Here is a 26,085-nt window from a genome sequence, read left to right on the forward strand (position 1 = left end):
TTTTCATATGTGATTGTACATCCTAGGTAGTTAAATGAATTCACCTGTACATTAATTATCTACAATTCTAACATACAATAGTTATCCTTAACTGCAGTTATCTGTTTCTAACTTCTAGTTTGCAAATGTTATTCTGATTGTGTTCTTTTACAGAAATGACATAAATAAAAGCTTTATTTGTACATGCACATGCTGTATATAACAATCTATGCTTAAAAATATTATTAAACCATTACATGCATTTACATGTATGGGTTTGTGTGTAGGGGGGGAATAGTGATTGACTCTGCCATGGTGGTCTTGAACCTAAGGTGTCTTATGTCCTGGTATGTCTATAATGAATATGTTGATTATCTAATGTTGTAAAAATTAGCTAGATATATACCCAGATTAAAAGCAACAGTTTTAATATTTAACTATAATAGATTTTGGAAATGTAGTTTGTTTGTGAAGTTGTGATAACAGTCAAAAAATTTAGAATCATAAAATAAGGATACCCAAAATGAAACATCCACTGGACGTCTTACCTAAAGATAAGGCATCACTAGATTGTGTCTAGTGATGCCTTATCTTTAGGTAGATAGTGAATTTATTTTAGGTTGCTTATCATTGTACCCACTGGGCACCCTGGCCAGAACTTTTCATTCAGTAGTTTGTTATAGTAAATGGCTTTTCTGTAGTCAGAATCAATTATACCAGTAACTTTTATTGGAATGGTTATGTACAGGTGTTTATAAATTATATTTTTAAATTACTTACAATTTTAGTTTAATTGCAATGAACTTATAAAATTAACATATTGGGAATAAAAAATAGTACATATCTTGTGAATATTCAGGTTAGGATATTTATTTACTTTTAATTTCATAGGCTGCATCCAAACAATGTGTTAGGTATTAGAGCATTTGCAGATACTCTTGGATGCTCATCCTTAGTAGACGCAACAAATAGATTTATTCAGAAGCACTTTATTGAAGTAGTTCATTCAGAAGAATTTTTAGTATTACCATTTTCTGATGTGCAAGAAATTATAGGTCGAGATGGGCTACATGTGATCAGTGAAGAGCAGGTAAGGCTATATTGTTTTTTTATTTTATATAGAGATTATATATTTTATTCAGATTATAGGATATAACCATTTAAAATCAGGACTCCTGAATTGAATGAAAACGTCAGTATTTAAAATTAAAATAGTGTCAAATGTGATGCTTTGTACTCACTTTGTAGTCATACTATAAGAGGTGGAGGAAGCAAGGGGATCTAGGGGTGATTGTATATAGAAATTTGAAGTTCAGAAGATGTGTTGCAAAGGTTGTGAAGACAACTCAAAAAGCTGTTGCATTGTTGAGGAGAACATTGACCATGAGAGATAAAAGAGTGGTGGTGGACCCAGTGTATAAAGCTTTGATCAGATTATATCTTGGTTTCTGTCAGATCTGGTTGTCAGGATTTGAAAGTGATGAAATAATCTTAGAGAAGGTGAAGAGATGGATAACAAATGATATCAGGACTGTACAGTGTTGGTTATAAGGATAAGTTGAAGGCACGTAGACTATAGAATTTTGTGGATAGAAGATGAGATGAAGAGGAGCGAGATATGATTGAGCACTGAACCTTGCAGCACGCCTCTAGTCACCAGATTTCACCTGGATTCCGCTCCTCCATATACCCTTTTTGATATCTGTTCAGCAGCCATCTTCTTATCCACATAAGCAGTGCCATAGCCATCCCCATTTGTTCTTTGTGTATAAAAGAGATCCATGTAGTATTCAGTCAAATGCCTTTTGCAAACTCCAGCAGAATCATTGTGTATCCGTTTCTCTTATCCAACTCAGCTGTCACCCCATTATAAAATTATAGTAAATTATTAAGGCAGACCAATTTCACAAAGCCATGTTGCTCATCATAGAGAACCATATTGCTATCCACCCATTCTTGAATTCTCTTTATGACCAATTTTTTCCAGTACTTTTACCACCATTCCTGAGATACTGATTGGTCTATAATTTGTTACTGCAGTCCTAGAGCCTCCCTTATGCAAGGGAATTATATTGTCCTCTTTCCACTCCCTTGGAAATCTACCAGAACTGAAACTGAAATTAAACAGCCTAGTCTGAGGCTGTTTAATTGCCAGTTTCCTTGCACATACCTGCAAAATGTGAGCTGATATCCCATAATCCCACAACGGTATTTACATTTATGTATTTACACTGTATTCTATGACATACATATGTATGTATGTAAGGTGTCACCTTTCTTCTTATATATCCTCCACTACAATTTAATTTTCTGCAGCTCATACTAAATGATACTACTTCCATCTAATGCCTACCTGATTAACTCTCCTTACCTTAGATATACATTTTGACATTTGCTTCCTCTAGATGCCTCTTAACTATCTTCCATTCCACTATTAACATTCTTGCTTTGCAGGTATTTATACCATGGCACAGCTTGAAGCTTAATCCTAAGCTTGTCATAATCACCTTGCTTATAGTTCCACACATACCCCTTCTTGACAGCCTCATTTTTTACAATCTCCCAAGTTAAGATCCCATGGTCACTTTTGCCAATCAGAAGCAATGTGCTTGGTTATGGATACTTCTTGTGGATACTGCCTTGGTTATGGATACTTCTGATTCTGTGGCCGGGTCCAATAGTCTTGCACCCCAAGTCACCTCTAGCACATGCTTCCTCACAAGTAATTATCCCTCAATAGGTGTATAAATTCAATTTCTTTCTTGCTATATGATCTCTATTGTTTCCATGAGGATCCTACCATCAGGAATATAAGTACTACTCAAATAATAAATATTGCTCTGGAAGCAGTAGCAATTCACCTATTTCTGGGGTATCTAACCACAGTATGCTCAATATATATTTACCACCAAGTTCTGAAGTAAATGAAATGGAACTTGATAATCTCATAATGAACTGCCTCAGCCCATATTCCTAATGGATGACTTTAAAGGACATAACACTCTGTGGGATAGTACCAAGATGAATAGAGGAAGTCATATGATTGAGTGAATGCTCAACAATCATGACCTCTCCCTGATTAATAACAAAGCATACGTGTGTAGAGGCTTAAGTGCTGTGAGGACATCATGTTGGAGGCTTAATTGATTTTTTACAACACTCAAAAAGAATTAAAATAGAATTTAATACTTCCTATATTTCGTCCTAGTCACTAGGACATCTATGGGGATTACAAAAACAATTAATGTAACATATACACAAATAACAAACAATACTAAGCCCAACCACGTGGGTGACACTAAAGTCCTATCTAGGTAGAGCGCCCTCTAAGGGCAGTAGTAGGTGGCCTGGAATGTAAGGTGGGAACTCTGGTGATGAGTGTTTCCCAAATCTTCGGAAGCTTAATGCAACCGTATTTATTGAGATTTGGTTGGTTTTTGAGAGTTGCTGCTGCTTCTAAGAAAAGTCTCTCTTTCTTGAATTTGCTGTGGTGGAGCATGGTGGTTTTCTTCCATGATACCCTGTGGGTGGTGTCCAAAACATGGTCAGCCAAGCCTGAATGGTCATAGTTGTGTTTGAGGATGTAAGATTTGTGTTCCTCTAGATGGATGGATGCTGATCTGCCTGTCTGTCCAAAGTACGCCAGCTTACAGGAACAGGGTACTTTGTAAACTCCAGGCAGAGAGAGGGGAGGGAGCTGATCTTTCGTAGAACGGATAAGGGTAGCAAGTTTGCGGTGGGGCTTATATGCTGTGTGTAGGTTGTACTGTTTTAGTATCTTGGCTATTTTTTCGGATGTGCCACGGATGTAGGGTATGGTGATGGCATTTTTAAAATCTTGTTGATGAGACGGACGGGGAATGGGGGAGGAGTTGATTATTTTTTTGATACTGTGATCACTGTAGCCATTGGAGAGGAGACCCTCTCCAATGGCTACAGTGGTAGTGATAAATAAAAATGAAAATATTATAATTCACATAAGGCATTTTAAACTTATATATACAATTCCTCATAATATTAAATTAGGAATAATCAAAATAAACAGAATAATATTTCAATACAAGGTCCTATCATTACTAACACATATTTTAGATTAATTAATAAAATTTAATAAATAAACTCAAGGCAATTACATGAATAATAGTTTACAATCATGGGATTAATATCATATAATTTTTACAAGTATAAGCCCTTGGTATGGTGGAATTAAGTTGGATTCTGTAAGGAATATTAATAATTTAAATTTCTCCTTATTTAGAATCCAACAATACTATCAATATAAGAAGTATCAGTGGAAAAGAAATGGAACTGGCAGGAGAATTGGATAAGTGTCAGATCAACATAATAAGTGTGACTGAAACAAAGAAGACAAAAACCGGTGAGATCTTTCTAAGCGAAAAATACAAAACGTTATATTCTGGCAAATAACAATCAGGGAAAAGAGGGAGTAACCAGAGTATTCAACACTGAATATGAGGATAATCTTCTTGTATGGCAGGCAGTATCAAGTAGTGATGTGGGCAAATATCAGAATGAGGAACTGGACAACGAGACTTATTTATGCTTATGGTCCCACAGAAGGTTCTACCTAGGAAGAAATGGAGGAATTTTTTTGAGGCATTAGAGAAGGCAGCTTGCTCAGTGAAAAGGAAAAGTTGGTCCTTATTGGAGATCTAAACAGCAGATTAGGAAATGATTACCAGACATATAGAAATATTTTTGGAAATTTTGGAGAAAAGCATAAAGCTAATAATTGGTAAATGCCTGCTGTTGTTCAGGACATGGATTAGTTATTACTAACACCATATTCCAACTTAAAAATCTGCCTAAATTCACATGCAAGAAATAAGCAAAGTCTCATTGACTATGTTATAGTTTGATAGTGATCTTTTCCCACTAGTTCAGAACACAAGATTACACTGAGGATTTGAAATAGGAAGTTATCGCTATTTAGTTTTGAGCAGGATAAAATTGAATTTCATATTGAATAGAAGAGTGTGTAAGAAAATTTTAAAATGAATCAAGGTTGAGAAACTTTCAGATGTGAACTCTAGACTAAAATGTGCAAACATCATTGAAGAAAAAAATGAAAGAATTTGAAAACAAGAACCAAACCTTAAATACTGAAGAAAACATTGATTGATTCAGACAGAGAAATGAGGTTGTCTGTAAGGATAGAAAAATCAGAACTCCATGGTGGATTCAGGAAATTAAAAAGGCAGTGAAGGAAAAGAAGAAAGTATATCGAAAGTTCCTGGCTAGTAAGTCAGTTTGTGCTCTTAGAGAATACAGAAAAAAAATGTGAGAAAGCAAATTACTGTGTAAAACTAGCTAAACAAAAGTCATGGGAAGACTTTGCTAAGAACAGAGAAAATAAATATCAGGAAAGTGGCAAAATATTCTGGACACTATTGAAAAAGCTTTGAGATGGAGGAAAACTTACTGTAAAAAGAATAAGAGATGATAAAGGTGACATAAAAATGAAATAAAGATATTCTAGATATCTCGAGTAATTACTTTGAAAGACTGATAAATGAAACAGGCAGTGTCAGCATGATGGTAGAAAAACTCCAAACAGGAATGCAGTCAGGAATACATATCCATACTTGAAGTGGGAAAAGTCATCAAAAACCTGAAATGTGAAAGACAACAGGAGTAGATGAGATTTGGCCAGAAAGGCTCAAATATTACTATTATTACTATTACATAACACCTCCGTGGAGTCCAAGGACTCATCGAGCGAGGGCATCTACTTTTCAACTCTCCATCTCCACCGAGCCACCAACTGCAACTACTTTCCTCATTTATACCAACACCATCTACTGCCGACCACCACTACTACTAGTATTTTCACAGACAGTCACAAACATCCATGCCCACGGCAGGATTTGAACCCGCAGCCTTTGGCTGGAGAGCGAATGCGCTAACCATTCAGTCAATAAGGCTGGTAGGATCTATCTATGAGTTGCCCCAGTCCTGAAAATACTTCAGGTGCAAACTTTTTTACTTGCACTTGGATAAAGGATTAAACCAAGTATTTAATTTCTCATCATCATCAAATTCCTGCCATGTACCCTCAAGGGGGGGTGTACAGGATATGATAGTACTACATGAAAAAAATTACATCATTACTAACTTTCTATCTACAATTTTCCTCCAAATTAGTATGTTACTTGTCAAGACTCCAACATTATCAGATCTTATATTTCTATCGTCTAAGGCACTTTGTACCGTATCAATCCACCTATATCTTGGTCTTCCTCTGGGTCGTTTTGCTGCCAACCTGGCAGAGAACACTTGTTTTGCTAATCTTTCTTCGCCCATTCTGTTTAAGTGACCATACCACCTGAGATTAGCTCTGCTGACGCATTCCTGGATGCTGACAATGTCAAGTTCTTTCCTAATATCCTCGTTTTTAATATGATATTGCCATTGATGCCATCTGTTCACGAATCTAATCTTTCTCAGTACTCTCATATCTGTGGTCTCTAGTCTTTGGTCAAGTGTTTTACTTCTGACAAAGCTCTCAGATCCATAAGTTAAAACTGGTTTGAACACTGTCTTGTGTACAGCTAATTTAGTGTTCTGACTAATTTCTCTCTTATTCCATATGAATTTATTCAATTGACTTCCCACCATACCAGCTTTGCTGATTCTGTTGTCTATTTCTATATTTAATTTACCATCTTCACTAAAAATTGTGCCTAAGTAGCTGAAATGTTTTACTTGTTCCACAGGTTCTCCATTCACAACACAGTTGACATTTTCAATGATTCTGCCTATTTTCATTGTCTTTGTCTTTTTAATGCTGACCTTCATACCATATCTATTACAACAGTTATTCAATTTAGTCAGAGAATCTTGAAGACTTGTAGCAGATTTATTTAGAAGTATAACATCATCCGCATAAAGCAAAGAGCTGACATTAACATCTCCAATTTTGAAATCATGTTTAATACCACTTTCCTTCATAATGTGATCCATATAGATAATGAATAACAGAGGGGGATAATGTACATCCTTGTCTCACACCAGATTTAACATTAAACCATCTTCCTGTACTTCCTTCAATTCTAACTGCTGACTTATAACTCAAATAAAGACTAAGTATTGCTTGATATTATGCCCCATTCATACCATATAACTGTAGCGTATTGAATAGCTTCTCTCTTGGCACCTTGTCATATGCCTTTTCCAAATCGACAAAACTTAAATACAGATCTTTGTTATATTCCCATGCTTTCTCGACTATTTGTCATAAGGTGAAGATCTGATCATGACAGCCTCTATTTGGCCTGAATCCAGCTTGTTCTTCACCAAGCTTTTCTTCCACAATTCTTCTCAACTGTTTCTCAAGTATACTTGCATAGATCTTGCCAGGAACACTCAGTAGGGAAATACCTCTGTAATTCTCACATTCAGTTTTATTTCCCTTTTTATATATGGGTACTATGAGAGCTCTACTCCAATCATTGGGAATTCGTCCTTCTATCCAGGCTTTCTGAACTATGCAGTGCAGCCACTGTAAGACTTTTATAGCACCATACTGAAGCATTTCTGGTCGAATATCATCTATTCCTGCTGCCTTTCCACATTTCAAGCCTTTGATGGCTTTTTCTTCTTCGAATATGGATATGTATTCCTGACTGCATACCTGGTCAGTGTTTTTTACCACTATACTGTCATCACTGCTTGTTTCATTTAGCAATTTTTCAAAGTAATTACTCCATACTTCAAGGATATCTTTTTCTCCCGTTTTCATGTCACCTTTATCATCTCTCTAACTCCTTTTACAGCACTCTTTCCTCCATTCTTAAGTTTCTTCAACAACCTCCAGAATATTTTGCCACCTTCTTGATATTTATTTTCTATATTCTTGCCAAAGTCCTTCCATGACTTTTGTTTAGCTAGTTTTACACAGTGTTTAGCTTTCTTACATTTGTCTCTGTATTCTCTAAGAGCACAAGCTGACTTATTTGCCAGGAACTTTTGATATGCTTGATATTTTGATATTTCCTCTTTTCCTTCACTGCCTCTTTAACTTCCTGTGTCCACCATGGAGTTCTAATTTTTCTATTCTTGCAGACAACTTCACCACATGCCTCTCTAGCTGAATCAATCAGGGCTTTCTTCAAGGCTTGCCACTGAATTTCCAAGGTTTGATTCCTGTTCTCAAACTGTTTCATTTTTTATTCAATAATCTTTGTGTATTTTAGTTTACAGTTTACATCTGAGAGCTGCTCGACTTTTATTCGCTTTAAAACTTTCTTACATGTTATTCTTTTCAATATGAAATTCAATTTTATCCTGCTCAAGACTAAATGGTGATCACTTCCAATTTCAAATCCTCTGTACACTCTGGTATCCTGCATCATTGAGAAAACATCACTATGAACAATAACATAGTCAATGAGACTTTTCTTATTCCTTGCCTCTTCTCTCCATGTGAATTTGCGCACATTTTTATGTTGGAACATGGTGTTAGTAATAACCAGTCCATGTCCTGAGCAGAAATCCAACAGATATTTGCCATTATTATTAGCTTTGCTCTTTTCTCCAAATTTTCCCAAAATATTTCTGTATGTCTCACAATCATTTCCTACTCTGCTATTTAGATCCCCAATAAGGACCAACTTTTCCTTTTTCAACCAAGTGGAAAAACTTCCAACAACTTTTGTACATGCATATTGTTTACAATTTTCTTTAACTGTTTATGCACATTTTTGGAATTGTCAGTTATTGTTTAATTTGAGCTTAAAATGTACTGAAGATGATTGTGACACACAGGTGAAAAGTATACTATTAAATAATCTTTGTACGTGAGTTTTTCGTTATTAATTTTGTATCGATATGTCTACTCACGGTATACCTCTTTTAAAACTTGTTTGTGTATAGCTCTAACTTTTATCATGGTGTAGTATGACGTTTGTTGTTTTTGTGCCAAATAAACTATAAACCAAACCAAACTTCACATCAATTGCTTTAATATCATGTAATGCAATGCACATATCCTTAGAGACATGTATAATGCTATGCTTTATGGGAAGGGCCACTGTCCAGACTGGTTTCGACCTTTATTAGGTCTCATCCGTGGGAGACAGATCCAGAAGTGACACCAAGGTTGAAGTAATGCAGAAAAAAACTTTCAGCATCTATCTCTAATCCAGAGTATTTTAGTAATAGGGTGTGACACCTTTTGGCTACTTGTATATAAAAATATGACTTCTTTATTACTTCAACCTTGGTGCCATTTCTTAGTCTGGCTCCTATTAATGAAACCTCGATAAATGTTGAAATTGGTCTGGCCAGTGGCCTTTCCCATAAAGCACACCATTATGCATGTCTGTAAGGATATGTGCATTGCATTATGGGATACTAAGGCAACCATGTGAAGTCATTACCGTCTATATACAAGTAACCCAGTCGTGAAGTGACTTCACATGCAAACTTTTTTGCTTGCACTTGGATGAAAGATGAAACCCAGAATATAATTTCTTGGCATCTAATGAAGGAAGCAATATTAGATGGTATACCCAGGGTCAGGAAGATAAATCAGGTAGGAGTTGAATGGATGAGTCACACTGCAAAGCAGAAGCCACAAAATGAAGAGACAAATGAGCAGTACAAAGGATGAGCAGCATAATAAGAAAGTGAAATCAGATTAAAGGCGGTAATTAGTCAAACAGGTTAAAGGAAATCCTTAGAGTTTCTTTTGCTGTGTAATGAGTGAAAAAGAATGACTATGGAAGGATAACTTTAATGAATGCTGATGGTAGGAATGTAACAAAAGTAGAAGAAATAGTCAAATCTAATGAGTGATCACTTCACAAGAATGTATAAATCAGTTGGAGATATTGCAGCAACAGGGAATAATGTAAAATAAAAGTAGAATAACTGGAGGTGTTTGTGATATTGCAGGAATTTAATTCAAATATGGCCATGGATTAAGTGGAATATAGTCTGCGTAGTATTTGAATGTGCAAAAGAATCAGAAATGCCTTTGAGCAGAAGAATGGAAGAAACTGGAAAGAGATAAAACAGTTCCATTGTATAAAGAGGTTCATCGCTGATTAAGGGTAGGTCTTGCTATAGTAATTTATTTACTTTCTATGATAAAGTGATAGTTAATGTAGAGTTTAAAAAAATGGCTAGAAGGTGATATTGTTGTATTTTGCAAAGTTCAGCAGGATACCATATATGTGATCATGGTAGTCTTTAGCTGGGAGATTGGGAGTGCCGAACAAATGAAAATTTCAGCTAAGAATGGATATATGTGTGGAACTGATGATTATTGAAAGAAGCAATATCAGACAGCATGCCCATGGTCAAGAAAATAAATCAGGTAGGATTTTAATAGCTGAGTCACATCTTAAAGTGGGAGCCACAAATGAAGTAAACAGAGATGGATATGAAACTTGTGAAAGATTAGTATACGGTAGAGTAGAATCAAGGAAAGGGTGGATAATCAGTGTTGTGTCACATGGTTCTGTGTTTGGGATGCTGCTATTTAATTTGTGCATGAATGATACAGGAAATAAGTTGAGGAGTAATATTAAGTTGTTTGCTTAAGATGTAAAACTGGTACCGAAAGATAATAAAAATCATGTAGAGATTTCAGAATGATTTTAATAGGCTGATAGTATAACGTTTGCTATTTTAATGTGACAAAGTGTATGATTATTCACTCTATAATGAAAGACATCTGTATAATCCAACAAGCTGTTGGATTATACAGATGAAACTGCACTGTAAGAAAATCTAACAAGCTGTTGGATTATACAGATGAAACTGCACTGTAAGAAACTATTGGGGCTAGGAATTTGGGAGTGATGATGGACAGGGTATTAAAATTCAGAACATGTACTGCAGAAGTGGGTAGAATAGCTCAAAAGATCACTTGGATGGTGAAGGCTATAGACAAGCAGGAATAAGAAGGTTATCACTTCTTGATAATGATCTGACACATCACACCTGGATTACTGTGTATATTAAACAAAGTTTATTTAATAAGCAGAAAAGAGAATATATGATAGAATATAAACTTAAGTTATAAGGAGGTTTAATAGAATAGATACTAAAGAAATGTTTCAGTATGTGACAGGACAGGAGAGAATAAGGGTTACCCCCCCCCCATCCCCAGAGTTGTATAAGGGTATGGTTAACTCAAGCTAGATTTTATACTTGGGTGTATTGAATAAGTGGATGGGTTAGCAGAAGTAGTCGTGGGTGTTTTTTTGATGAATAAGTTTATAGAAAGTATTATTACTATAAATATTATAACAGTAACATGGAGTTAGAAGACTCATCGCAGGAGACCCTACATTGACACACTAACCATTATTCACATGATACTTGTCATACTTCTCCTTAAACTCATTCACAGATGAAGCACTTGCAACCACCTCTGACAATCATTCCACATTCATCACTCTCCGAGCAAAAAAATCTGGTCCTAACACCCTTGTTAACCGCACTGTTACAATTTCCAGGGATGACTCCTTGTTCTCTCCCTTCCTGCACTGCACAGAAAAAAAGTCAGTGTCAATCCTATAAAACACCTTATATGCGTCTATCATATTTCCTCTCTTACACCTATCAGCTAGTTTTTGGAGCCCACAAACCTTCAATTTTCCTCATAGAAAACATTTCACAGACCTTCATCAATCTTTGTCACTTGCCTCTGGATCCTCTCCACCACTTTTTCATCACCAAGGAGTCCAGATGTGGCATTATTAATGTCTTATAAAGTGGAACAATAACTTCCCTATCCTTGCTTCTCAGTGTGTATTTCAGCAACCATGTAATTTGATGTGCTATTTTGGCCGCCTTTGCAATATACCCTCTAAACTTAAGTTCTCTGTCCACAATCTCCTCCCCCCCCCAAGTCCCTTGTCTCATCAACTTCTTGCAGTTCAATTTCATTAATATAGTACATCATGTGATCTCACCTCCTAAGTGCATCACCTTACACTTGCCATGTTAAACTAACACATTTACCTTTGCTCATACCGCCAGCATATTTAAGTCATCCTCCATATATCTACATCACCTGTTGATAGGCACTGTGAAAAATAAAGTGTGATCCTCATATGAGGAGTCATCCAACTCCATGTAGTTGTCCATTTAATAATAATCCTTGTAAATTTGACATCATGCAGATCTTGAGACAGGGAATGCCAGAAGAGGGACCAGGAGTGAATGAACAGGCAATGTGTGAGAAATTATTTAAATTCAATGTTGGTGAGGGAACATGACTTGACATTTCACCATGTTGGAAGGAAATTAAGTGAGGTAAATTAATAGTGAGCCTCCGTAGCTCATTCAGTATAGATGAAGCCCTTTGGTCGGAAAGACCTGGGTTCGATTCCCATCAGCAACGTGAGGAACCTTTATCTGGTCTCTTTCGACTAAAGGTGAGTTAGCTGGTCTCATACAGAGGTAGGGGCTTTTTTCACCCGGAAACTCGGGTTTTTCATCCCCCAGAACAGGCAAACCGATCCCGAGCCCTGATAAAATTGGGGGTTGGGGAAAGCAATGGTGAACTACCCTGTAAAAATCTCACCAGGAATACTTTGTGGGCAATACCTACAAAATCACCTACGGTCGGAAATGACGGAAAGGGAAGATCAGATCAAGTTAATAGTATCCACATATGAATTACAGTATGCAGATTTGTTCACCTGGTTTTCAAGGGGACATGGTATATTGGAAAAGGTTCAGAGAAGAGTGACTATGGTGGTGGTGTCAGGTCTCTAGAATCTTTGGTTTGAGATTGAGGGATGCCATTTGTGGATGGCAATAGGACTTCCATGTTTATACAAAAAGATGCTGGTTTGAAACAACACATCAAATCCCTCACCTGTCTTTATCCTCCTATCCTATCTTTTCCATCTGTCCCTTAAGACAGGTTGAGTCCCCCCCCCCCCCCCCAATGAGGGGCTTATGATGAATTAATACAGCTGGTTCGTCACTCTTCTGCTGCATCTCTCTAAGGGTGATATTCATGACTGTAATCCGTGTGTGTTCATGAAGGTCAGTTTGCCAGTTCTGGGGGATGAAAAACCTGAGTTTCTGGGTGAAAAAAATCCCTACCTTTTGTATGAGGCCAGCTAACTCACCTTTAGTTGAAAGAGACTAGATAAAGGTCCTCTGTCATGGACGGGAATCGAACTCAGGTCATTCTGACCAAAGGGATTTGTCTATATTGACTGAGCTACAGAGGCTCTCCTGTTTTTATCAGAGGAACAAATTATGGTATTTTGTCCCTCTGATGTTATATCATGAATCACTGCTTTGAACTGTTGTTGATATATTTTCCTGACTGTTGATCAGCTGATAAATTTCACTTACAGAATGCGAAAATATGCGTTTTTAATTAAAGAAGTTCTTATTCTCTTTATAGGTATTTGAGGCAGTAATGATGTGGGTAAAAAAAGATTCTGAATCAAGGAAAGAAGTATTAGCAGAACTTTTAACCAAAGTACGGATGCCACTTCTAACACCTCATTATTTAACAGATCGTGTAGCAACAGAAGAATTGATTCGTACATCTCACAGGTGTAGGGACCTTTTAGATGAAGCTAAGGATTATCATCTTATGCCTGAAAGGCGACCACTGCTTCAAAGTTTTAGGACTAGACCTCGTTGTTGTCCTGATATTGTTGGGATTATCTATGCTGTTGGAGGCCTTACAAAAGCAGGTAAGTTCGGGATAGGTATGATAAGTTAATTCTAAAGGTAACTTGAAAAAACTTTAATCTTTTTGTTTATATTTTTCTGTTTCAGTGAATTATAAAATACAATATTTAATATTCCTTTCAGAAAATTCCACTTAATATAATTATTTGCTGAAAATTAAAAAATAAATAAACAATGTTAAAATACCATATTTTTAATGAAAGAAGTTCTTATATTCTTTATAGGTATTTGAGGCAGTAATGATGTTGGTGATAAAAGATTCTGAATATTTATTTTGAAATCTTTATCTTTATTTTGAAAATTTATTTTCATTAATTTTCACTTATTTATAGTGCTTTGTTTAAATGTTATTGAAATGATTGTTAATGATAGTCCATATGATCTTTTTAGTATATTTTGAATGATACACAACAGTTTCTTGCTTGATAAAAAAAAAATGCTAAAATAAATTTAAAAAATAAAAGAAGGGGCATATATTGTAGATAAGAGTTGCATAGGACTTATAAAATACAGTTGCCTGATCTTGAGCCAGTTAGGAGAATGTTGTTTTCATGCAAGTTTATTATTGGTAGACATTTTGAAAATCACATTTCATATTAGCATAAATAGGCAAGTTTGTGCTAAATTCTTTTCATATAGTCTTGTATGAAAGCAGTCATTATTTGCAATAAATTTTGAGAGATGTATCATTTCATCTCGGGTCATTCAGGTCAAAAATATTCAGGCAGATTTCATCTGCCTGAATATTTTTATTTCACTGGAGCACCTGAAATTTTGGAACTTGGTTCTAAAGCTCAATTTCCCATAAATTCCAACCTTGGTTCTTTACATAGGAGTATTTATAACTATACAAAGCTTCCTTTCTGTTTTAACATCTACTTTTGATGTGAAGTACTGAAAAGAAATCCTACATCAAATCCTGCATCTTCCTTTGATCTTCTGGCAGCCAGAAGGACATCATAAAGATCTTCAGTAGACATGATACTGGTGAGTTTAACGGTTCAGATAGTATTGCTCCAATTTTGCTAAAAACTTGTGCCAAACTAATGCCCATTCTGTACTAACTATATAAGCTACATACTCATCTGGTTTCTGTCCAAGAGCATTGAAGCAAGCTTTTATCCAACCTTTCCCTAAAAAGAGAGATAAAAATCAACACTAAACTATTATTTCATTGCCTTTGTTTAATGTTCTCTTGAAAGTTATGGAGAAAATCATCAATGACCAACTGCTTCACTACCTTGGAAACTCATCAGTTAAGCAGTGATCACCAATATGGATTTCTTAATCTTGTTTTGCAGCAGTCCTCCTACCATCCTTACCTGCCTTTGGACAGGTAAGGATGGTAAAAGGACACAGGCCATGCAGATTTGAAGAAACTCACACTGATTGCTCTTGATATCTCTAAGACTTTGACTGGGCTTAGCATTGATGTCTTCTTACCAAGCTACCATCTTATTTTCTCCCTTCTACCCTTTGTGTGATTGGATTGCCAGTTTCCTCTATGGTTGTTCATTGACCACAATGGTGGATGACTTCTCACTTGATTTCTTTTTCAATACTGACGTACCCCAGGGTTCTATAATAATTTCACCCATGCTTCTCCTCCTATATATCAATGAGCTCTCTCTCTCTCTCCGTAATTTTTCTAGTGACAGTACTCTTCATTCCTCCTCCTCTGTTTCCCATTTGAGTTTCAAGATCTTCCATAAACACTCTTAAATACTGATCTCCTTAAGTGGAGTGGAGATAATTTAATGAATTTCAATACTATCAAAAAATAATCCTGTTTTATTGCCTTCATCCTACTTTATTCCCCCTCTCTATGTTGCCTCAGTCTCCATCAAGATGTTTGCATCAAGCTCATCTTGCATGAACAGAGAGAAAACTTTGTAGATAAGCTTACGTTTTAAATGTTATTCATCTCTTTATTTCATAATATTACAAAACAAAAAACAATAAATCATACAAAGATATTTATTAACTAGCTTACATTATTTTGGATTTCAGACCGGCATCTTCAGGGCACAGCTTTTTGTTACAATAGACACGCGACAATGGGTATGTGAAACACTTCAAATCATAGTGGACCTAAAGTCCTAATTTGGCATCTAATATTGTATGGAAGAAGTTTTTGCAGCAGTTTCTAGGTTCAAGTTGATCTTAAGAGAGTTTTTCATATCCATTGCTTACTCAAAAAATAGTCTCCAACTTGTAATGACTTCTATATTGCACTTTTTATTTTTTACCTAATCTTGTAGAACTTTGCTCTTGTGTGTTTGAGGAGGTTGGAAGTAGGTGTGCATGTACTATTTTATCTATTTTGTAGGAGCTGTAGCAAGGGCTGCATCACTAGAACAAATAGCCCTGGCTCTGTGTGTTAGCATTTTGAGAATTCCATACTGTTGGGCTGTATGACAACAATGATGAGATTCTTTATATAGATGTCTTCCAGTCTGTGTTGGCTTTGTATAAATAGAAAAAGAGTGGACCATCTGAAAGGCATATGTGTATGTGTCAAGAAATAGCAGAGAGTTATTTGATTTTTTTCTAATATGAAGTGCATTTTTGTGTTGGCTGATTTAGGTGAGTTGCAAATTAATCCATAGTGTCTTGTCTGTTGGAGCCAAATGGAAAATTTATTGTGTACATAGCACATACTGAAGATTTGAAAGTTGCTGTGCTAAGCGCTATATTCTCAAAATGTTCCATGTTAAAAAAAAACAAAAAAACATGCCAAGTAAATTAACTGGCATGCATAGTAAACTTTAATAATTCAAGGATATTTGGAAAGGTTGACTTGATTAAATCAAGGTTGTCTGTTAGTGGTAGGTCAGTAAATAAGAATGTGAACTTTTTACTTAAAATGAACATAAAACATATAACTGCCAACATAACTCTACTGGAAATTACCTGCCACTCAAGAAGTTTGTTTCATGTTGATGCTATTACTACGCCTTTCTTTCCTTGATCATTTTCTGAATATGTCTTATATTTATTATATTATTTAGGAGAATCTTACCGGTTTTAGTCTTCTTTATCTTAGTAAGTATCATGTGGACATATCCAGTTATGTCCATATGGTGCTTCTCTAAATATTCAGCTAGGTTGACTTATTTTCTGTGATACCTTGTATATTGATGATGTGTGTTTTCCCACTAGCTGACTTTTTGCTATTTGCCCTGGTTTCCTGAAAACAGCAGAAGCCTTGTTTAATTGGGCAATGCTCCACTGGCATGAAATTTCATCTTATTATCTTCATACTGCATGTTTGTTTGTTTGTTTGTTTGTTTGTGGTTTTAAACCAATACATAATATAATTTGGTCAGCTAAGTCCTCAGTTTGCCAGCCCATCTTCATTCATTCAATATTCACTGGATGCCTACTAACAGTGTGCACCATGTAAAAGTGAGGATTGAACATTAGATCAAAAGTCCTAATTGGTTTGCCTCATTCCTTAAAGTTTATGTGGCAATCTCGTAGTAATCTAGCAACCCTTAGGTGATGCTTTAATTTAAAATGAACAGATTTTCTTGTAAAAATAGAGGAGTTACCTGTGAGGGTGTTATATTATGTTAATTATTTAATTTATTATGTTTATGTCGGACTGCGCTATTATTCGTCGATATATTTCTCGGCTGTTTCGCCTTTGTATTATTTCTACTCAGTTAAATCTTTCTGTTAAGTATTCTTTACCGTGTTCTAACTTAAGCCAATTAATTTAGTCCTCGCTTGTAATCCTTTATACTTCCTACAAGTGTTAGCGAAAAGGCCTCTAAAATAGGCAACTTATGGTTACAGTTAACTATTTCCCACGCAATATAATTCAGGGGAAATTTATTTGTTTTTTCGAATACGCCACTCTGAATTAATGTTATAGCATGGGAAGAGTAGTTATAACACTTATAGAATAGATCACTTTCTAAAATAATACCTTAAATAGTTGTCGTGGCAATTTCTCTAATTTAAGTACACAGGTTCGGTTATTTTTGTGAGACTGTGCATTGGTCAAAAATCAGGCGATAGTTTTAAACAAATAAAACATGTTTATTTTACCTTAAGCACTCTACAACGTAATACACATTAAACAATTTCTCTCTAATGCCTGTTTTTAACTTAAATCGTAACCTTACAATTTAGACTTACAATTCACAATGCTTGAATAACTAGCATTACAAACTGTAGGCAATTACTGGCTGTTACAATCAATATCATTGTCTAACATTTTTCTCAAATATACTAGCTAATTTTCAGCCTCAGTTACTTCTTATAGCGACATATACAATTAATTTAACAAAGCTACATTCAGCGGACATACAATTCTTAATCCCTATCTCAGCATTAATATATTAGAATCTACTCACAAATTCGTAGAAACATATACAGTCCTGCCAGTCTTGAAGATTTTTTGTGGCGGTTCTGCTGACTGCTTTCCTTGGTCCTATTTCCTAGCCTTTGGCAATCATCCTTGTGTAGTCCTTGTCCAGGATTTGTAGCATACCTGACCGTCAGTTTTGGAATCTACTGTCGGTGGTGCATATCTTGTCACGTGTGGCATGTTCCGCTACTGAAAATACATCTCCATATAATGATCTGCCTCTCCTGGTTTCCCCCGTATCTAGGAGTCATGATCCAGCAAACTGCAGCAAGACAAAAAAAAAAAACTCTTCAGAACTCCGTACTCTCAGAACCGCTTTTATATGATTCAGAAGTTACTTGTTCATAGGGTCGGAGACCCCCAAATCTTCTGTAAATAACTGACGTCACTGTTGTCTTGACCTTCAGATTTGGTGACAACCATCTCTATATCTGAATGACCTTCAATACCTTTCTTTTGTATCGATATGTCTACTCACAGTATACCTTTTAAAACTTAATACCTTTCTTTACTTTTAAGTCGCCAACATAATCCTGTCTAATTCCTTTAACTTAAAGAATTACTTTTAACATTTTGTTACATCAAACCAACATAATGCACAATTTTAACCTTTACAATATTTTTATAATTTGTGAACATTTCTATATCATTTCTTTTGTTAGTTAGCTGTACAAGTTTACAATCAGCACTTTTCCTTTAAAATACAGAAATTTACAATTATGTTCTTTACACGTGATTTATGACCTCTGTAAAAATCGATGTCGGAAATTTTTTTATAAAATTCCGTTGCATTGAATTTTACAAGGGGAAGCAAGTGACTTAGCTAAGTCTTGGGTAATTTTATAATTTGACATGAATAAATCTTGGGTAATTTGATTTATGAATTTTACAGGCCACACATTTAAAGTTTGGAGACTAATGTGGTGATGGTGGTGATTATTCTTGATGCACATTCTAAGTGAAATACAGGCGGTCCCTGGGTTACGGATGACCTGATTTATGCCATTCTGTACTTACGAATGGGCCATTATAGTATTGTTATTATTATTATTGATAATAATAGCTGTTCATCAGGGATCTGAGTTACATACAAATCCAACTTAAAGACATTCTCAAAACCTATCTCGTTTGTAACACGGGGACTGCCTGTACCTATGAATAGGACATAGTTTTTAGAACACATAGAACCATAGTAAAGTAAAAACAAATTATCTCTATTGTCTAATATATCATAAAATTATACAAGTGCTTTTTATTTAGTATCCAAGCTCATTCTCGTCAATATCAACAGTTAAGTTAAAGACAATGGAACTGACCCTCTTAATAGTCAGCTGCCATTTCAGGTCCATGCTTATTGCTGTAGAGATGAAACTGTTAGGATTCCTGTAAAGAATGAAAGACCAAATGATTTCTAGAGAAAAAAAAATACTCATTCTTATCCTATCTGCTTCTCTGAAATATTACTCCAAAAGGAAGCAGACAGAAGTGCCATCTTCAAGAATGGTTAGTCTTAATAATAACAGTCCTTAATACTTTCATGTCCTTAATGTCCATGACTTGCCCAGATTAGCTTTCATAACCATAATTTTATGAAAAAGTAGTTGGTCTTATGCAGGCTTTTCACTCCCAGCTTATCCAATAAGAAAAGGATGTCGGTGCAGTATCCACCTGTATTTGAATGGATCTCCAGCATACTTAGGGAAATTACAGGTACAAACTTCATTCAATGTTAAATGATCTACACTGTTTAGCAGTGCAGATAATTTAACAGAAATAAGAATTTCTCAAAATCAGGACTACATTCGTTTCCTTCAACCTGAAAACTTTAGCTTAGCCTAGTGCAGATTTGCTACTAGCCATTGGGTTTACAGATGTTTTGCATAAGTGCAGCTTCAAATTTGAACACGTCTTTAAGAAAAACTACAAAGACATGCACTTCCTTCTGATTAGCAATGTCTAACGTCACCTTTTAAAACTGGAGAGTTATTTTATTTCTGTTTCTGTTTATTTATTTATTTTTCATGAGATCCCTAATAATGGTTAGGTGAGCCTTTGAATTGTTTTGCAAAGTATTCTGTTGCTTTTTGCTTGACTGGTTCTTTATGGTGATGATGCTTTCGGATACTTATTGCAAAATATCTTTAAATTTAGCATGTATATCTATTAAAATTTGTTTCTCTTTACTGTAGTTTTGTGTGTTTACCACAAATACTGGTCCTAACATACTTAAGACCTGCCAATACCAGTGGAGCATTGTTTGTATGTGCACAGCATACTTAAACTTTGTTGAAAACTAGTGCATCCCTTCATGCTCACAGTTTATCCACCTGAATAATGGTTACTTTCAGGAATTATAAACTGTGTCTCAAAGTACAGATCATTCAGGTATGTTCTGAGGGAGGGGGGGGGTGACTTGTTTATGTGCTGATTTCAGCCAATTTAAACTTCTGTGGGATAAGGTAGAACACACTATTCACAACTAGTCTACATGTTCTAGCATCCTTTTTGAACAGTTTTGGTATATTATGGAGCTCATTTCTCTGTGATTTGAAACTATTCTTGTAGAAAGGCTTATACGTTGGCAACTCATGACTATTAAATTATTTAAGGAATTTACAATGTATACTGGAATATTAATTAAAAGAAACTTTAATAAATACTTCCTGTATTTCGGCAATGTCACATTGCCATCTTCATGGAAACATACAAATATGACACATGCAATCAGGCACTACAAAAAGCGAATGAGGCAGAAGATAAAAAAACTATTGTTGTTCCTAAAGTCCTAATGGTGCCCTCTAGTGGGCTATATTGGGTTGTCTTGGCTGTTAGGCTGATGTTCTCATGATGGAAGTCTCCCAAATTTGGGGATGTCTCATGCACCCAAATTTGTTGAGGTTTGGAATGCTTTTTAGAGCTGAGGCAGATTCTATGAATAATCTTTCATATTTAAACTTGCTGCAGTGTATTACTTTGGCTTTCTTCCAACGTATTCTGTGGTGGGTATCCAGAGCATGGTCTACAATCCCAGAGTGGCTGTACTGGTGAAACCAGATGTAGTCTTTGTGTTCCGAAATCCTGATATTCGTTGTCCTGCCTGTTTGGCCAAAGTAGGATAGTTTACAGCTGCAATGGACCTGGTATACCCCAGGTAGGTCTAGGGGAAGTGGTTGGGCTTTGGTAGAGTGGATAAGGGTGCCCTGAATGTAGGGAATGGTGATAGATTAAGCGTAATCTTTATCGTGAAGGGGGAGGGGGGGGGTTGTGGTTTACTGGTCTAAAGAAGTTGGCCAAGGGTGGGGGGAGTGGTGAACCCATGGGTGTTCCCTCTATCTGTTTGTAGAATTTTCCTTGCCAAACGAAAATAGCCTGAGTTCATTGTGAACTGAAATAGGGCTGAGATATCAGGAGGAAATTTGGCTTGGATGAGCTCTAAGGTTTCCTTTAGTGGAACATTTGTGAATAGGTTTTGATGTCTCCTCCCTATTCACAAATGTCTCACTCAAGGAGCCCATTATGTCAGTATGTTGGAGTGAGAGGTTTTCTATACTGGCTTTGAAGTGGACTGAGTTTTTTATGTGTGATGGTGTGTTGCCAATATAGTGTGTGAACGCTTTGACTAAATGTTTGGCTAATTTATGTGGGGGAATCAATAGCATCCACTATGGGACGTAATGGCACATTTTATTTATGAATTTTTGGAAGTCCATATATTCAGGGGGGGGGGGTCTAGAGTTAAAAAGGTTTTAGTTTGTTGGTAACTTCCACAGGCCAAGAAGTGACCTTCTTAAGGAGCTTATGGAGTGTTCTAATTTGAGAACTGGTGGGGTTATATTCAATAGGAAGGTAGGTAGCCCAAACTAATAATAAAGCATTAAGCTTACCTGCGTAGTCCTTTTGGTTGAGAACCATAGTGACGTTTCCTTATCTGCTTTGGTGGTTACTATTTCTTGGTTTTTCTTCATTTCCTGTAGAGCTTTATATTCACCTTTGGATATGTTGGTTTTTGGTGGTCTTGGTTTGGTGAGAACACCGGCTGCATCTAGTCTGACATTGTTGACTACTGTGTTGAGTGGTTGCTGTGGTACGGAGGTAGAGTCCTTTTTCAAGTTATGAAATTTCTTGATGTGCCGACTACGTATTTTTTCAAATTCTTTTGTTGCCGAAGCGCACGAGACATCATAGAGAATCGTCCAAAGGTTGTGGTTCAGCGTGCCTGGAAGCTCCTCCTCTAGCGCCCGAATAGTTTTGTTTTTGTCGGCTAGGAGAACGCATGTAGCAGTAATTTGTTCTCATAGTAGGATGAAGCTAGCATGGTTATAAATCTGGAGCGCGTTCTGTGAAGAGAAACGGTGCTTTAATTTAACACAATTTGGGATTACCTCATTATCCCGTTAGGAAGGTCAAATGATTTAGTAGGCTAGATATTTTCGACTTCAGTTTGCCATATTGGTGGGCTTTGCGTGTAATGGAGTCTCCGTGGATGATCGTAATCCTTGTAGAAAGGCTTATATGTTGGCAACACGACTATTGAATTATTTAAGGAATTAAATACTGGAATATTAATTAAAAGAAACTTTAATAAATACTTCCTATATTTCGGCAATGTCACATTGCCATCTTTGTTGGAACATACAAATATAACACGTGCATGTAGGCACTACAAAAAGTAAATGAGGCAGAAGATAAGAAACTATTGTTGTTCCTAAAGTCCTAATGGTGCCCCCTAGCGGGCTATATTGGGTTGTCTTCACTGTTGGACTGATGTTCTCATGATGTAAGTCTCTCAAATTTGGGGCATTCTCATGCACTCAAATTTGTTGAGGTTTGGAACGTTTTTTAGAGCTGAGGCAGATTCTATGAATAATCTTTGATACTTAAACTTGTTGCAGTGTATTACTTTGGCTTTCTTCCAACATATTCTGTGGCAGGTCTACAGATCTGGGCTTGCAGAGCATAGTCTGCAAGCCCAGAGCGGCTGTACTGGTGAAACCGGATGTAGTCTTTGTGTTCCGAAATCCTGATATTTGCTGTCCTGCCTGTTTGGCCAAAGTAGGACAGTTTACAGCTGCAGGGGACCTGGTATACCCCAGGTCCCTTGCAGGAAAATTCTACAAAACAGATAGAGGGGACAGCCATGGATTCACCGCTCTCCCCACCCTTGGCCAACTTCTTTATGGAGACTTTTGAAGAGAAAGCCTTAAACTCTGCCCCACAAAAACATGCTGTTTGGCTTCGCTATTTGGCCACATGGCTCAGATACACTCCACTCCTTCTTAACACACTTAAACAACCAATACCCCAGAATCCTGTTCACCTTGGAAAAAGAGGAAAATAACAGCCTCCCTTTCCTAGACACTCTAATCATGCACCAGCCTGATGGATCCTTGGTTTTCTCTGTTTATAGAAAATCCACCTGTACAGGCAGATACATTTACCAGCAATTCCCCCTCCCTCCCTCACAACAATATGGGGTTATTAAAACACTATATAACAGTGCAAAATTAATCTCTTCAGATGACAATGCCCTAACCATGGAACTAAACCACATCCTTAAAACTTTCTTAGCCAATGGCTACAACACCAAAAAAATCCAAAAATATTAAAACCAGTAAACCACAATCCCCCCCCCCCCTTCACAATAAAGATTACACCAAATCTATCACCATTCTCTACATCCGGGGCACCTCGGAAAAAATAACCAAAATCCTTAAAAAATATGACCTGACTTCTTGTTACAAACCATATAAAAAAATTGGCATCCCTTATCTGCTCTAACCACTTCCCCTAGACCTACCTGAGGTATACCTTGCAGCTGTAAACTGTCGTACTTTTGGTCAAACAGGCAGGACAGTGAATATCAGGATTTCAGAATACAAAGACTACATCCGGTTTCACCAGTACAGCCACTCTGGAAAGACCTACGTTGAAAGAAAGCCAAAGCAATACACCGCAGCAAGCTTAAGTATGAAAGATTATTCATAGAATCTGCCTCAGCTCTAAAAAGCATTCCAAACCTCAACAAATTTGGATGCATGAGACTTCCCCAAATTTGGGAGACTTACATCATGAGAACATCAGCCCAACGGCCAAGACAACCTAATATAGTCCACTAGGGGGCACCATTAGGACTTTAGGAACAACAATAGTTTATCTTCTGCCTCATTTGCTTTTTGTAGTGCTTGCATACACGTGTCATATTTGTATGTTCCCATGAAGATGGCAATGTGACATTGCTGAAATATAGGAAGTATTTATTAAAGTTTCTTTTAATTAATATTCCAGTATACATTGTAAATTCCTTAAATAATTTAATAGTCTTGAAACTATTCTGAAGTGACTCCTTGCTGTTAGTTAGGTGTATTCATTAAACTGGCCATTTGGTTTATTTATAATGGCATTTACTCATTTTGTAATAGTGTTTAAACATAGTTTAACATTCATGGTATAGGTTTATGGTAATTAGCAACGCTTATTGAATAATAAGATAAAACATTGAAAAGACAAATCAATATGAAACACCCTTAGGTGTGGGTTTTGTTGATTTTGAAAAGACATTTGATTTATTTTCAGCATTATCTATTTTAGAAGCCCTAAAAAAAAATCTAGGAATTTAAAATCTTATATTGATATACTTAGTCATACACAGTAGTTTCTGATTAATTGGGACAGCTATTTATTTGGAACAAATATTGAATAACAGAAACAAATCGAGAATATAACCGAAAGTTGCTTTACTTATTTGGGCCACCTTATTGAGACAGTGGTTGTGCAAGGTGCATGTATAGTATAGTGAGTTGCATAGAGAGTGTTGCTGTCAGTCAGCACCAGGATGCAGAGTAGAAAGGACATGTGTATTTTGACAATGTAATGATTCTGCTTACAGTGACTGCTAGGTAGTGTACTTTTGATTAAAACAGTTGTTTTCAGTAAAAAGCATAAAAAACAATGTAGCGATTTATTTTATTTTTATTTTTCATGTCAAGATGCCAAGGAAAGATCAAACATTAACAGATAAATCATCTTACTTGACAAAATAAAAACCAGTTGTCTAACACCAGTCACTATCAGCTGGCAGAGATAACTGGTGTTTCAAAATCTACAATCACATGCTTGTTAGGCCAGTAGGACAAATTGCGAGAAAAATGAGCATCGTGTGATGGACAACAAGTGGAAAATCCCAAAAACGGAAGCAAGAAGGCAAAGATCTAGATGTTTAGGGAGGCTCTCAATCAGTGGTTCTTTATTGTAACTGGACGAGTCATGCATGTTAATGGTCCAATGTTAAAAACCAAATCAGAAGATCTGGTCTACATTTACATTCACAACTGGTAATTAGTTTACAGAATTAACAACGCATATAAAGTATATTAATTAAAGGTAACTTTAATGAATAACTTCTCTATATCCCCCCCCCTCCACAATAAAGATTACACCAAGTCTATCACCATCCCCTACATCCAGGGCACCTCTGAGAAAATAACCAATATCCTCAAAAAATATGACCTTACTTCCTGTTACAGACCATATAAAAAGTTGGCATCCCTTATCCGCTCTACCAAAGACCAACCACTTCCCCTAGACCTACCAGGTCCCTTGCAGCTGCAAATTGTCCTACTTTGGCCAAACAGATAGAACAACAAATATCAGGATTTCAGAACACCCAAGACTACATCCGGTTTCACCAGTACAGCCGCTCTGGGCTGGCAGACCATGCCTTAGATTCCCACCATAAAATTCGTTGGAAGAAAACAAAAATAATTCATTGCAGCAAGTTTAAATACGAAAGATTATTCAAAGAATCTTCAGCAGCTCTAAAAAACGTTCCTAACCTCAACTAATTTGGGTGCATGAAACTACCCCAAATTTGGGAGAACTTCAGCCCAACTGCCAAGACTACCAAATTAGCCCGCAAGAGGGCACCATTAGGACTTTAGGAACAATATTAGTTTCTTGCTTTCTTCCTCATTTGCTTTGTGTTAGTGCCTGCGTGCACATACCATATCTTTATGTTCCTGAAGATGGCAATG

The 26,085-nt window shown here is 36.3% G+C and overlaps 1 protein-coding gene across 2 annotated transcripts in view; it reads left to right on the forward strand.

The window, feature by feature from the left end:
* The window catches only part of KLHL18 (Kelch like family member 18), a 144,358-nt gene that overhangs the window by 34,808 nt on the left and 83,465 nt on the right, over window positions 1–26,085 (forward strand). For both annotated transcript variants that reach the window (XM_090412818.1, XM_090412819.1), the window contains 2 exons: window positions 871–1,069; window positions 13,382–13,679. In XM_090412818.1, the coding sequence (XP_090268944.1) occupies window positions 871–1,069; window positions 13,382–13,679 (497 nt within the window). The remainder of the gene's footprint in view (window positions 1–870; window positions 1,070–13,381; window positions 13,680–26,085) is intronic.

This window comes from Typopeltis vanoorti, chromosome 23 (assembly GCF_054136105.1).
Source record: "Typopeltis vanoorti isolate ZY-2024b chromosome 23, IOZ_Tvanoo_1.0, whole genome shotgun sequence".
Taxonomy (NCBI): Eukaryota; Metazoa; Arthropoda; class Arachnida; order Uropygi; family Thelyphonidae; genus Typopeltis; species Typopeltis vanoorti.